The sequence below is a fragment of the Xyrauchen texanus genome, chromosome 21, assembly GCF_025860055.1.
Source record: "Xyrauchen texanus isolate HMW12.3.18 chromosome 21, RBS_HiC_50CHRs, whole genome shotgun sequence".
NCBI lineage: Eukaryota > Metazoa > Chordata > Actinopteri > Cypriniformes > Catostomidae > Xyrauchen > Xyrauchen texanus.
In genome coordinates this window covers 4,228,965-4,243,426 of record NC_068296.1, presented here as the reverse complement: position 1 = coordinate 4,243,426, position 14,462 = coordinate 4,228,965, and the positions used below count along the sequence as shown (strand labels likewise).

The following is a 14,462-nucleotide window of genomic DNA, read 5'->3' as shown; positions in this document are numbered from 1 at the left end:
AAAAGCCTGACCAAGCTGGTTTTCAGCTGGTCTCCTGGTTTTGCCAAGCTGATGCACGTTTAGTCGGGATGCCAGGTGGTGTCCCAGTGTAACCAAATGAAAGTTGCCAAAACACCTCCAAGACCAACAAATCATCTTGGGGTGGTTTCAAATGTTTTTTTTTTCTTTTAGTTTGTTGATTTTGTTTTTGTTTTTATGCACGAAGTATGCTTATCTTGACCCCTATCACTTATAGACCTAATTCAGAGCAGCGCCATATTTGAATTTTGATGGGAATGAAAACGAGGCCGAGGGGTATACAGTGTCTTCAATAGTTTGTGAATGGTCTGCACTTGTATAGCACCTTTTTTAAACCTTAGTTTACCAAAGCACTTTACACTGTGTCCCATTCACACACCAATGGCGGCAGAGCTGCCATGCAAGGCGCTAGCCTGCCATTGGGAGCAACTTGGGGTTCAGTGTCTTGCCCATGTGGGCCGGGAATCGAACCGCAAACCTTACGATTAGCGGCCGACCCGCTCTACCACCTGAGCCACAGCCGCCCCTAGTTTGTGTACTGCTGTTTAAATTGGTCTAGGAAATTTTGGTAGACTAAAAAAACATGTGTATGCCATTTAAGAAACTAATTTTATCCATCACACCCTCTTTTTCATTTCCCTTAATTTAAATATGGCACCACTGTAAATAAGTTCTGTCAAAAGTTTGAAATATCATATTCAGATTTGCTCTTTTTGAGACCGTTACAATGCAGCATTTGTACAATTTTAGGCATTTCAAGCCTGCTATTGAGTCTCAGTTGCTGCGTTTCCACTATCAGGCCAGTCAATTTGTAGGCAAAACCGGAAGGCTAATTCTCCTCAGTAATTTCCTATGGGTTTTAGAACAGGGATTTTTTATTTAACCACAACCTAAACAGTTCAATAGTTGAAGGCAGTTTGTTGTCTAGTGATGACTCTGGTCATCTTTTGTCACATTTTTGGATGGGTTTCATAATGGACCATGCGGTCTTATCAGTCTTATCCATAACTATGTGGACTTCTGGGGTTGATTGGCGAGTCTTGTCGTCTGCTCTGGCCAGTCAGCTGGTAGAGGCGGTGACTGAGGTTCTGCACCTGGCAGGTGCCGAGCACGCATCCCATACGCATCCGTTGACCTTGTTTGTGACTCCGTGACACTCTGTGAACATGCCGGCGTTCCCAGGAATGTCCCAGAGTGCTGCTTTGTTGATTGGACTGTCTCGCTGGGGGCCCTTTATGCACAAGGGCTGTCCAGACCGTATGGCGCTCTCTTGCCCCAGTACTCGAAGACATGGAAGGAATGGTGAAAGTTTCCATGGCGATACTGCCCCCTCTTTCTGGAAGCGTCCCGGGGTTTCTATGAAAAATTAAACTGGTGATAGAGAAATAATTTGGTTGACTACTTATAGAAAATACACATGCATACACTTACTAAATCTAAAACTATTGTTTTAAATACAAGACTTTCTTACTAAATTAAAAAAAAAAAAAACCTGTTGAAAATAACAACTTAAACCAGCTTATGATTGTTTTAAGATGGTCTGATGGCAAAGCTGTTGCTGATTTAGGTTGGAGAAAAGAAAAAAAAAAGCCAGCCTAACATGGTCTTGGCTGGTTTAAGATGGCCAAGCTGGTTTTCATATGGTCTCCTAGTCTGGCCAAGCTAATGTTGGTATACCTGGGAGGCATGGAAGAGAAACCATCTTAAGCCAGCCTAAGATGGTTTGCTGGTTTAAGATGGTCTTCCAGCCTGACCAAGCTGGTTTTCAGCTGGTCTCCTGCTTCGGAGATGCATGCTTAGTCGGGATGCCAGTTGGTGTCCCAGTCTAACCAACTGAAAGTAGCCAAAACCCTTTGGATGTATTTTAAATAATTGCAAAAAGCTTCATTGGCCAAAATTTCACTGTTTTTTGGTCCTGGCACAAAATGATCAGCTAACATAATATCAATAATCATATCAGCAGCACCTGGCAAAGTGTGAACGAGCACTAGTCAAGTGAAATCACTCTGATTGGATTAGAAGAGCAGACTGAGTGCTATAAAAGGAGGGAAAAAGTTCTTCCAATCATTGTGTTCTTGTTAGCAATGGTTACCTCTAAAGAAAGATGTGCAGCCATCATCGCTTGACGTCAAAATGGCCTCACATGCAAATAATATTGCACCTGAAAGAACCATTTACCGGATCATCAAGAACTTCAAGGAGAGAGGTTCAACTACAGTGAAGAAGGCTTCAGGACGTCCCAAAGTGTCCAGCAGGCACCAGGACCATGTCCTCTTGAGGAGTCAGCTACAGAATCATGTCACCACCGGTGCAGAGCTTGCTCTCTCAAAATTCTGCCCAAAAACACTGCCATAAATAAAGAATGGCATCAAAATATCCTGCAAGAGCAACTTCTCCCAATGATCCAGGAGCAATTTGGATGATCTGTGCATTTTCCAGCATGATGGAGCACCTTGTCACAAGGCAAGAGTGATAATGAAGTGGCTCGGAGATCATTACATTGAAATTTTGGATCTGTGGCCAGGACACCCCAGATCTTAATCCCATAGAGAACCTGTGGTCAATCCTCAAAAGGCGAGTGGACAAGCAGAAGCCCACAAATTGTGATCAACTCTGAGCACTAATAAGGCAAGAATGGATCACCATCAGTCAGGATTTGGCCCAGAAGATTATATCCAGCATGCCAGAGCGAATTGCAGAGGTTATGAAGAACAAGGGTCAACACTGTAAATATTGACTCTGCATATATTGAATGTTTTTGCCAATAAAAGCCTTTAAACTTATGAAACACTTATCATTGTTTTCCAGTATATCATAGAAACATGTGAAAAACAAATCTACATATACTGAAGCAGCAAACTTTACAAAACACAAAATTTATGTCACTGCCAATACTTTTGGCCACAGCTGTATTGGCTGGTTTGAGTATGTCTGTAACTGCTGATCTTCTGGGATTTTCACACACAACAGTCTCTAGAATTTACTCTGAATGGTGCCAAAAACAAAAAAACATCCAGTGAGTGGCAGCTCTGTGGACGGAAACGCCTTGTCGATGAGGGAGGCCAACAGAGAATGGCCAGACTGGAAGTCTACGGTAACTCCGATAACCACTGTACAATTGTGGCGAGAAGAACCTCATCTCTGAATGCTATTTGGTGCTGTTTTGGCGGCACGGAGGACGACTTGCACAATATTATACAGGTGGTTTTAATGATGTGACTGATCGGTGTAAGTATAGAAACGATACCTTTTACTTCGATTGCAAAATATTCTAATATGTACAAATAGATATGTAGTTTAAGGGTGAAGAGACACCGACTTGATTTAGTCTTCCACAGTGCATCATGGGAGTGGCCGGTCGCTCTGAAGCTCGTTTCTCAGGCTTCGTTGGCCGTGGTTCTTTCTCTGCTGCACCATGGGTAATGTAGTTTACCATGAATTCTGTTATTAAACACTAATTTTGAACAATGAGTTCTCTTTATTGTGAAATTTCCAAATCTCTTAATGCTCATCTCCAATTAGTTCAAAATGCAGCAGCAAAATTTCTAAAAGGAGGTCGGATGTATGATCATGTTACCCCCATTTTAAAGCCCATGGTGCAGGTTTTTTTTTTTTTTTTTGGCAATTTTCTAGTTGGTAATAAACATTTAAACAGTTATCCATTGTATTTGATGTTGTAGGGTACTACAAAAAAGAAATATAATACGGAAAATAGGTGATATGTTAGCTTTTAGCTACAGCTTAGCGATTATTCTTATTTCTCCCACAATGCATTCCATGACGTCACATGAGGTACTCGCTGACTGTTGGACTGACAGAAGAAAGCCCGCGGCCATCTTACAATTGAGGGAGAGTGAGACGAGGAGTAGCTAACTAGTGAAAGAGTGACAGTGACAGATTTATAAGTAAGTAGATAGATAGAATAGCATAGATAGTGAGAGATAGCATAGCATAACAGATAGCTTATAGATAGATAAAGAGTAGATCATAAATAACGTTAGTCAAAATGGTTTATTACTGTGTTTGTGGCGGGTGCAAGAACTCCAGCAAAACTGGACATAGGGTCCATTCCTTCCCTAAGGACAAAGGGATCTTCCGAAGCTGGGTGCAGTTTGTGAAGATTAGGCGGGCAGATTTTTCAGCTAGCTCTGTCACCGCCTACTCGAGAATATGCAGCGCGCATTTCAAAGAGGAGGATTACCACTCAGGGGATGCTAATATGGTCTCACTTGGATTAAAGAGTGAGAGGAGTGCTAAATTACTTCCTACCGCCGTGCCGTCTGTGAACGCAAACCTCTCTGCTTGCCCCGTCCCGAGGTCGAGAGACACCGTCTGCCGCAAGCGAGAAATTGCCACGGTAAGCATCATGCTAACGTTAATGTTTACAAGCTGCGTGTTAGCTAGTTCTGTGTGTATTTTGTATACCGTGTTCCCTTTGACACAGCCTCCACTAACTTACAAGCACAATCACTCTGACATTAGAAGAGCATATTTCGTGATTCACGAATAAAAATTAGAATAATAACAAAATTGCCCTGAAGTAAAAGTCCATATCATCATGAAAGCTTTATAGCTGTGCCATAGGTTATTGTTTCCACTGGGAAACTAACGTTAGTTGTAGCACACACGTCCCATTTTATTGATGGACTTATGAAATGACTGGGAATATTTACTTATCATCTTTGAAATTCCAAGAAGATAAGTAAATAATTCTCAGTACTTCCAAGTTGGAAATAAATGATTGAATGTTTCCATGTACTCCTGCAATGTGCTTGTACACCCAATGTGCTTGCGAATCACTGTTCTAAGTATTCATAGTATACCCACCTCTTATTTCACCACTACACCCATTTGCATTTTGCTGACCCTTTTTCATATTTGTTTTCGCAAGATGTTGACAGACGCCTCACAGCAGGAGACTGTGGACAGTGTAGACACTGTGGAGAGTGTCTACTGGGGATCAGCCCTTGCCCTCCTCCACTTCTGACGCTGGGACACAGTGTTTTTTGAAGCCCCCCCGATGGTCTCACGGTAAAACTTGGGTATTTTAAGGGGTAGTTATTAGATATAGTCTCTAAAACATTGCCAGTATCTATGCAATCAGAACATTTCCATACACATTGATTAAATTAATACATAGCCTACACCAAAAAACATACCAGTTTAGATTTGCCATGATTGTCTCATGTTTGGGTATGTTTACTGCCTCTCCACAGCTGTGCAGGTTAACCTGAAGCCCAAGATGGTCAGCGTGGGCACACAGACATCATTCGGCACACAAACCTCCACTCCCCTTGCTAGTCCTGAACAGACAGATGAAGATGATGATAATGCCTCTGTCATCAGTGACTTATCGTGAGTGCCCGAAGAGCCGATGCATGAGGAGGACTTGTTTGATGAGGAGCCACCTTACATGTGTGACCCCCATCACAAGTGAGATAGTTTAAAACCAACATAGACCATTTTGAATGCTCATTTTTGTGTACTGTAGCTTTGGTAGTTTGAATGCCCCCCAACAACAATTTTTTTGTTCTTGTAGTGGCATTGACAAATTCATTGTTTGCCAAGAGGAGCTGATGGGCCTTTTTGTCATCTGTCCGGTTGATCTATCTTGTCTATTTATACGTTTTCCATCTGTGTGTCTGTCTGCCTCCCTGTCTTGGTCTTTGCAGGCTCATTGGCAGCAGTAAAGTTGGAGAACATAATCACGAGGACTGCCTTACTGAAAGATGTTCGACAGCTGTCTCCACAGCATCAGACATTCTCCCTTGAGGCTTACCACTCCCTCATCTTGCACTTCGCACCCAAGCACACAGGGTTTTCATACGTTGGGATGTATAGCAGGTCAGTGCTATCCAAGGAATAATACAGCCAATTATTATGCCTTTTATAGTAATAATAGTACCTATTATCATGCCTATTGTAGTAAAAAAAAAATCTCAAATGTGTTATTTTGTAGGCTTCTCTTAGCGGCGCTGCATTACAATCACAATGCCAACCGCGAGACAGCACGGAAAAGTGATGGGACGGAGAAGTACTGCGTGCGGTATCTGCGCTTCAGAAAAGGTGCCCATGTGTCCCATCAAAGAGGCAGCCTCATACGGTAAGCAGTGTCATGCAGTTCTATCATATTTTGAGATGGCTCACGAGACATCTGTGATCAGTGGCAATGATCTTTATTCAGTATTATTATTATTATTATTATTATTATTATTATTATATCTGCAGGTTATGCAACATCATTGATGAAGGCCCTTCAGGAAAGCTACACCCATTCACCTGCAGCTCTTCGAGAGGTTAGCGCTAATTTGTCCTCCGATGCACCCGCCCCCATCGCTAAATCCTTCTAACAGGTTCCTAAGGAGGAGGCCGTCAGCCTCTTCCTAGCCCGGCAGTCACGCTACAAGAGAACCTAAATTCACATTATTATTATTATTATTATTATTATTATTATTATTATTATTTTTTTCCACAGACAAGTCCAATGATTTAGTTGTAAGTATTTATTTTAGTTGTTATTTATCTTCTTTCCTTCTGTCCCTGTCATCTCATTTGGTGGTGGTGGTTTCCTGTATTCTGCATGTTTTGTGTGTTGTTACTTTGGTTTTACTTTGCACTAAATCATTACTTTTTTCGTCTTTGTAAGTGGCATTAATTGTCGCTGTACCCCATTCAAAGGGTCTTGCATGCTGCATGTCTGCTCCTCTGTCTGTTATTTGCATGAAATTTGTTTTATGTAATTCAAAATAATTTACCAATCATTTTACCTGTGCCTTGTCAACCTCTGTGTGCGGTGTTGTCTGGGTTCACTGTGTGTCAGCTTGATATGCTTTTGCATGTATCACTGCATATGCATTCATGAAAGAGTGTGAGTGTGAGTGACTGTGTGTGAGTAAGTGAGTGTGAGTGAGTGCGAGAACCATCATTTGACCCTCAGGTAAGACCACACTTCTGCAGGCAAAAAAACAATGTGCAAAGGTTTCAGGTCTAGCCCTTCATCAGTGGGCTTTTTTTATATAGATTTGTTTACTTGCAACCTGTGTCTTTGTTCAGTAATCCTTGTCCTTGTTCAGTAAATGTTTAGTAACCCTTACAAGCAATGCCAATAAACTGTTTCTTCTTATTAAAATTCATGTGTTCTGTGTACTTTATAACATTTTAAGGGCAATTGGGCGATCACAACAGAATAAACAATTATTTTTATTCATTCTCATCCAAACGAGGCCATTGAAAGCCCTGATAGGTTTGGTCACCACTTTGGAAGTTTTGTCTGATGGTTGAAACCACACAAGAGGGTAGAGGCTTCCTTATACTCCTCCCTAAAACTCCATAAGCCCAGCGTATAGCCTGCCTGTACGCAGTGTACCGGTATTGCCTGGGAATAAGTAGGAAAGATTCTTAAGTTTTAAACCCTGTAAGTAGGTTGGAAACGTCATTTGAAGCCTGTCTCTTATGCATGTTTGTGCATGCAACACATCTCCTGTCACCTATTGCTGTTGTTCAAAGGACTCAGTGTAAAAACATTGGTAAAGTAAACATAAACCATGAACATACTCGTGCGTGCTGGCTTGAAGGGGACCATGATCCTGTCTGAAGTGTGAATATGCTATTTGTAGCACAAACGGATTCAGGCAGCATGCCTCAAGTTGGCACGTTACATCTGCTGGCCGCGGGGTGAGATCCTCGACCAGCGACCAAAACGCGCTCACCTCCCTACAACACAAGCTCTCCACCACAGTTTCCATGGGACGACACCGCCCACACAGACACCTGCCAAACACAGCGACACAGACGCTTACTACTCACTCACTCCCTCTCCCGGTAAGCCTGACGGTGTCCATGAAAATCAATCACGAGGAAAACTAGTTGGCACTATCAACAATAATCACACTGACGACGCCTACTCGGCGTCGGCTACGGCGAAACAACATTTTCACCGGAGAAAGAGGTAAAAGCTTAGAAATAAAGCATAAAAGTTATTGTATGCACTGCTGTTCATAGACTACTAGCTCCAGCGGTCATTGCTGCGTTTCTAAATGATAGCAACTCACCAGGACACTACACCAACTCTCCATTCATTCTCCTCTGACCATGCATTTATTTGTCTTTGACGGCCATCTGCTCTCGGTATTTCCTCATTCGCCCTCTGCGTCTAAACGGTTCGAAATTGTATGGCTGTGGGCCATCATAAATGTTAACTGTGGGTCTTGCCACCTCTTCCTCATCCCAGTTAGACGCCATAGTAGTCAGTGCTAGTCTGCTAGAATTAGTTCAAGTAGCTGAGAACGGCTGAGGCTACATTCCACCGCGTCTACCTCATGTGACGTCATCGCCGAATCGCGTAAAAAATAACCGTTTCTAACCAAAAACTACAAAAACTGGACTTTAACACCATTTTGGAGACATTTCTAACTTTATATACATATCTTGACTGCTTTATCTACCCATTAATCGACAGTGGTGTTTAACCTGCACCATGGGCTTTAAAATCACTTCACTGGATGCCGGTTCAAGCTGGAATTAGTTTTAAAATGTTATTGTTTGTTTATAAATCATTACACAACCAAGCTCCAAGTAATTGTCAGACTACATACTTACAACCCACCTAGAAGTCTGAGATCCCGTGATCAATAATATCTCCTTGATGTCCCATGCTCGAGGCTGAAGCATAGAGGGAGAGAGAGACTTTTTTGGTTGTGGGTCCTATTTTATGGAATAGCCAGTATTATATTTTCACCTTCAAAATCTGTTTTAAGTCTTCTCTTAAAACGTATCTCTTTTCACTGGCTTTTAATTGTATGTAATGTCCTGTTCTTAAATTGTTGCATGCTTTATAATTTTGTATTGTACAGCACTTTGGTCAGCCTTGATGCTGTTTTTAAATGTGCTATATAAATAAAATAACTTGAGATCAAATAACGCTGACCGATGGCTTCAATGGAAGCTCGAAGCTCGATGTAGGTCTGTCTTTTAAAGGTTTATAAGTTATCGTTAAAAATCAATTGATCTATGGGATAAATTAATGGGATTTTACTTCTGGGGCCAGACTGTTGTGCTCTATTGGCCTTCTGTGGCCCAAGGGTAATCAATGGGCCAAAGGCGCTTGGCAGTGGGAACACCACTTGCATGCACTAGCACGCCCTCATTTGCTCTAATAGTGGAAAATATGTGACAAAGTGTTTCTTTGGCTGTAGTCTGGGCTATGTGTGGTATGCACTAATATTCTCTCACTCTTGGACACACACTCCGTCCAACTTTTGGCATGTCTTCTCCCCGTCTCTGTCTTCTCATGAGACATTCAAGAACGGAGTATAATGGCACTAGTTTTCGGTTTAGTGTGTGTGTGTATATATAATGAGGTCTGACTGAGAAAAATGAGAGTAACTGGGAGCTTCACAACTTTTCTGTCCACAGAATTCTCTCTTTATTGTCTTTTTGAGGACCTATGACAGCTGTGGCACTATATTTGCCATTTAGTTTATGGTAAATTAGGTATACTCTTTATACTACAATATTAAGTTTGTTGTTCTGGTGCCTCTAGTGGTACCAAGTGGAATTGCAAAAATGGTGACCATTTTCAAACAGATTTCCCAAATACTCATCTGTCATTGGTTGGCAGAAGTTGACCATAAACAGAGCATTGTTTCAATAGCATCACAATGTGTCAACACTCTTCAAGAAACTCAATCTGAACGGCTGACTTAATACTGCAGCTCCTTTCCATCAGGTTACTGGAGTGGTGGTGGTGTAGTGGTCTAAACCACATAACTGGTAATCAGAAGGTCGTTGGTTCGAATCCCACACTTAACTCCAGGTTGCTCTGGGGGGATTGTCCCTGTAATAAGTGCACTGTAAGTCGCTTTGGATAAAAAGCGACTTACCTTCTCAGCTTTGTCATCTTCCTCAAGGTCTCTTAGATGAAGGGCATACTTATTTTGTAGCTCTCTGTACTCCGAAAGAGCTAGTGTGCAACAATTACTTTCTCGGAGGCGTACATCTTTTTTCCCGAATTCTCCTGTTGTGTGTAAATGGAATGCATCCAACATTTTGATAATTTTTTTTTTTTTTACGGATATGACGTCGATCCGAGTCCCGAGCTCCAATTTCCGAGACAAATGGAATGCAGTATTAACCCAGCCCAGGTTTCTCATGTTGCTGTTGATATTATTAAGGGGGACGCCAGATCGGATCTCGCCGCGGGCACCAAGTAGGCCTGAACCGCCACTGCCAAACGGTCACAATGTAGAAATCTGAGAAACTACTTGAGGCCTACAGGGGGCACCACTCTCTCTCGCGCGTGTGCGCTCGCCGTGCCAGCTGAAGACAGTCAAGTGACAGTCTCATTTAGTGGGACAGTCCACACTCAACATGCATCCTTAAACTTTAACTAAGAAAAAATGGGTGTGAAAACCTAAATTTGCTGCACAATAACAAGCCGACCTTTCCGCACTTTGCCTCAGGACATTGGGCACACTATTTACAGTATCTATATGATTAATAATAGACATTTCCAGAACACCGTTTAACCGGGCGGCGCCGGAATGCTGTGCGTAAAACTCACCGGTTACGCACTGGCGGCGCCAGTGTTTGGAGAGGCAGCAGAAACACACATACGAGCAGCAGTGATTTCATTCCTCCCTTTGTGTCCTCTAGTAGTTTGAACACAGACACCCGACCGAACTGTGTGATATTTGATAATATTCCTCAGTCCACGCAGAATTGATTTAGTAAGTCATCCGTTAAATTGCGCAACTTTGCAGAAAAGTTACTTTTAAAGCGAAGAGATGCTTATTAATTCCTTACATTTAAAGGACATGCGCATTAGGAGATGAAACTGGGGAATGTCCGTCATTTGTTGTGACCCAGTGTTCAGTTTGTTTAAAAGCGAGTATTTTTAAACAAAAACGCAGTTTTGTGGCCCTGTGTGTGAAGACATTTTGAGTCCCTCATGGATAGAGGAGCTCCTTAAATACTAAGAGGGAGGAGACACGTGATAACTGACACCCTATTATTGAAGCTCCTGTCTGATTACAGTTATTACCGTTATAAAAACTATTATCATCATGGGAGTCAGCAACATGCCAGTTTCTAAATCAGTGGCGGTCCTGGCTCAAATTTGGCCCATGCGAGATTAGGCAGTCCGGTAAATTTGGAAATATATTCGCAGAATAACTAATTACAGAAAATTTATTTAAAAACAAACGACACCTCTTTCCAACCGTAGTAATGTAGACAACGAGCTACAATCTCTAATCCCTAATCCTTTTATTTTAACTTTGAGAATTTATAAAAACAATTCTGTCATACTTTTGTCATAAGTTTTATTGTATCCAATCGAAATTATATTTATCATATCGTCCCATACCCACTTAGCAAACATCACTAACTAGCAGCTCAGACCTGTTCTGTGTCAACAGACGTGTGTGTGTATATATATGTGTGTGCGTGCGTGTGCGCATATATATGTGTGCGCGCGCGCGCGCTCGTGCATGTATGTGTGCGCGCGAGCATGTGTGTATATGAGCGCGTGTGTGTGTGAGTGAGTGTGTGAGTTCTGCATCATAGGTCAGACAGGATATACTTCAATTCATGCCTCAGTTACCTCAGACAGAGCTGTCTGCTTGTTTGTGTAAGTGTATATTTGTGCTGTTCAAATATCTGTCTTAATTATCATCCACAAGAACATTGTTGAGAAATGGTTATCCTCATAAACTCATCTTATTATCATAATCCTATTAAAATCAGTCCCAAATCGTAGATTTGTATGCAGTTGTTCCATCTTATATGTTCTGAATATTAAAAAATGTAAAAATGCTACAGTAAAATCTAAAAGTTAGTTGGTTAACTGATAGTTAGCTTACATTTATGTTATTTAATTCAATGTAATTTTACAATAATATATTGTTAAAAAAATATGTAATAAGATGAACGGATATGAAAATATTTGGCTTTTTCACCGTTCTAACAATAAATAATTTCCATTGAACATGGATTGGATCTATTGAACACATGTCTAATGTATATCAACATTGTTTATATATTTATATATGGTAGTGAACTTCAAAATACTGAATGTTGGTGTACTGGTGGTTGGGAATGGTCCTGATTAAAAAGATTTGCCTGTTGCTGCTCTCTACTGGAAAAACCCATGTACGTACAATGTCTATTTTCACAGGTTTGACACTTTGGCTGTGTTCACAATAACACCATACTATTTCTATTTCTGCAATATGTATACTATTAATGTAGTGTATACTGTATACTATGTATACTGTGCATAGTGTGCTACATTTCTGTTTGAATGGCACCAACAATCATGCCACGGTCCAAATCACTGAGATGACATTTATTCCCCATTCTGATGGTTGATGTGAACATTAACTGAAGCTTCTGACCCGTATATGCATGATTTTATGCACCGCTGCCGCATGATTGGCTGATTAGATAATCGCATGGATGATTGTTGGTGGCAGACGGGCTGGTTTGAGTATTTCTGGGATTTTCACACACAACAGTCTCTAGAATTCACTCCGAATGATGCCAAAAACTAAAAACATCCCGTGAGCGGCAGTTCTGTGGACGGAAGCACCTTGTTGGTGTGAGAGGTCAACTGAGAATGGCCAGACTGGTTCGAACTGACAAAGTCTACAGTAACTCAGATAACCACTCTGTACAATTGTGGTGAGAAGAACATCGTCTCAATGCTGTTCTGAGATGCGGACTGGCGCTGTTTTGACGAGGGGAAGCTACTCAATAGTAGGCAGGTGGTTTTAATGTTGTGGCTGTTCAGTGAATGTAGCATACTACTGTTTGAAATGTTTATTTTTGCGTACTGCGTCTCACACTTTAAAAAAAAATAGCAGACACTACAGTATGATAGATAACAAGATCACAAGATAACAGCCTTATTTGTGTATATATGTGTGTATTATGTGGGCTGGACAAACACCCAATTCCTGTTAGGAACCAGCCAAACCAGATCACTGGTGCATATACAGAATTACAGAGTTTTTGTGAGTGTATTCATGTGTATATTTGAGATATCCTAAGGGCTGTACGTTTATGAATGCTCTGGAAAATCTGATCTCTCTCCCATACAAACCCAAGCTCTCTCTCTCTGTCCATTAGATACATAAACAATGAACAGAAACATTAGTTGGGACCATTCACATGGGCGGTGATGACCACAAACCAATGTAAGACAATCAATACAAGATAACCAACATTGTATTATAGCTATTGCAGTATGATTTTAGTGTAGCTACTTAAATTGCTGAAAAAATGACCTTGATTTATGAACCATTTGTTTTGACAGCTCGTTAGCAACGCTGTTAGCCAGCGTAGCACATGGCGTTTTAATTGATTTCTCATGCCATCCCCTAACCATGTAATCAAAGCCATTCAGAATGTATTTGATGTTTTATGTTGTAGGATTTTGGACCAATGTGATTTCACAGTGGGTATACCGTGAGACACCACAGAAATGGGGACTGACTTCAGCATCTGGACAAAAATCCAAACTTATGTGGAAACGCTTTTCTTGTTTGTCGCATTCTCACGTTTCTTATGGTTGGTACACGGTGTAACGAAACCTTTTATTTCGCTATACTACTTTCAGGGATGGTAAAAGTTTTCTCTTGTCGTAGGGCGAAATCATCAGTTTTTGATTCAAACATTTTTGTTAGAAAATGCTTTAATTTTGCTACCTTTATTCCTCACATGCACAGTAGAACAGCGTATTCCTCCACCGAAAACTGAGCATTTCTAAAGCCCAAAGTATACTTTGATTGTCCGCATCTTCACGCACGGTATGCAAGATGCAAATTTCGTCTGCACCAGTCCATGTCTGTCGAGCATGTTCATATTTGCCAGTGGGCAAATGAAAGGCAATATGGTTAACCAGGAGCTAGATTTTCCAGCACGACGACAACCAGAATTCAGAAATCGGTAGCACAAAGAACAAAATCTGTTGACGTTTCTTACTTCGCACCGAAAGCTTTGAAATAATACACCACATCTGGTCGGGCAGTCGCACAAGATGACATTTTTCATCACAGCCGAAGCTAAAATCGTATCCAAAATTGTAGCATCTGGAGATGTTCGGAACCCCATGCAGCCCACCATGCGACGCTCCATTGGAAATGAATGACTTCCGGTCTATCGTCTGTTGGATGCAGTGAAAGAGCGCCTTAATACTAGGTGTAAACATGGTCTGAGTAAACCCGTGCCTTAAAACGCCCTCGATGGTATTCTTTGGGAAACATTGACCTTATGAGATGGAATTAAACGTATTTGTGCAGATGTATTGTTAGTGTGACATGTTCACCGACAGCCAATTTTTTAGCGATGAACTTTTACACTCGGGCTGTTTTTTAATGTCCGTTTTTTGGTATTCTTGTGGACTTGTTTGACGTCATCACCCCCAAAAAAAAAAGAAAATAGTT

At 41.3% G+C, this 14,462-nt stretch overlaps 2 protein-coding genes across 4 annotated transcripts; one reads left to right on the top strand and one right to left on the bottom strand.

Annotated features, from left to right (window-relative positions):
- Positions 1-646: 646 nt before the first annotated feature.
- On the bottom strand, positions 647-10,927 carry LOC127661906 (protein ADM2-like). Its single transcript, XM_052152863.1, has 2 exons — positions 10,580-10,927; positions 647-1,389 (listed from the first exon to the last, which is right to left on the bottom strand). The coding sequence occupies exons 1-2, from the start codon at positions 10,648-10,650 to the stop codon at positions 1,017-1,019; spliced, it is 444 nt and encodes a 147-aa protein (XP_052008823.1). The 5' UTR covers positions 10,651-10,927; the 3' UTR covers positions 647-1,016.
- LOC127661905 (uncharacterized) lies at positions 4,774-7,119 on the top strand. Of its 3 annotated transcripts, XM_052152860.1 has the most exons (6): positions 4,774-5,049; positions 5,235-5,451; positions 5,691-5,862; positions 5,978-6,121; positions 6,247-6,314; positions 6,494-7,119. In XM_052152860.1, the coding sequence occupies exons 2-6, from the start codon at positions 5,334-5,336 to the stop codon at positions 6,661-6,663; spliced, it is 672 nt and encodes a 223-aa protein (XP_052008820.1). In that variant the 5' UTR covers positions 4,774-5,049; positions 5,235-5,333; the 3' UTR covers positions 6,664-7,119. The 3 variants fall into 3 exon arrangements, with proteins under 3 accessions (XP_052008820.1, XP_052008821.1, XP_052008822.1); XM_052152861.1 differs by having other exon boundaries at positions 4,774-5,451; XM_052152862.1 differs by lacking the exon at positions 6,494-7,119 and having other exon boundaries at positions 4,780-5,049; positions 6,247-6,475.
- Positions 10,928-14,462: the final 3,535 nt, after the last annotated feature.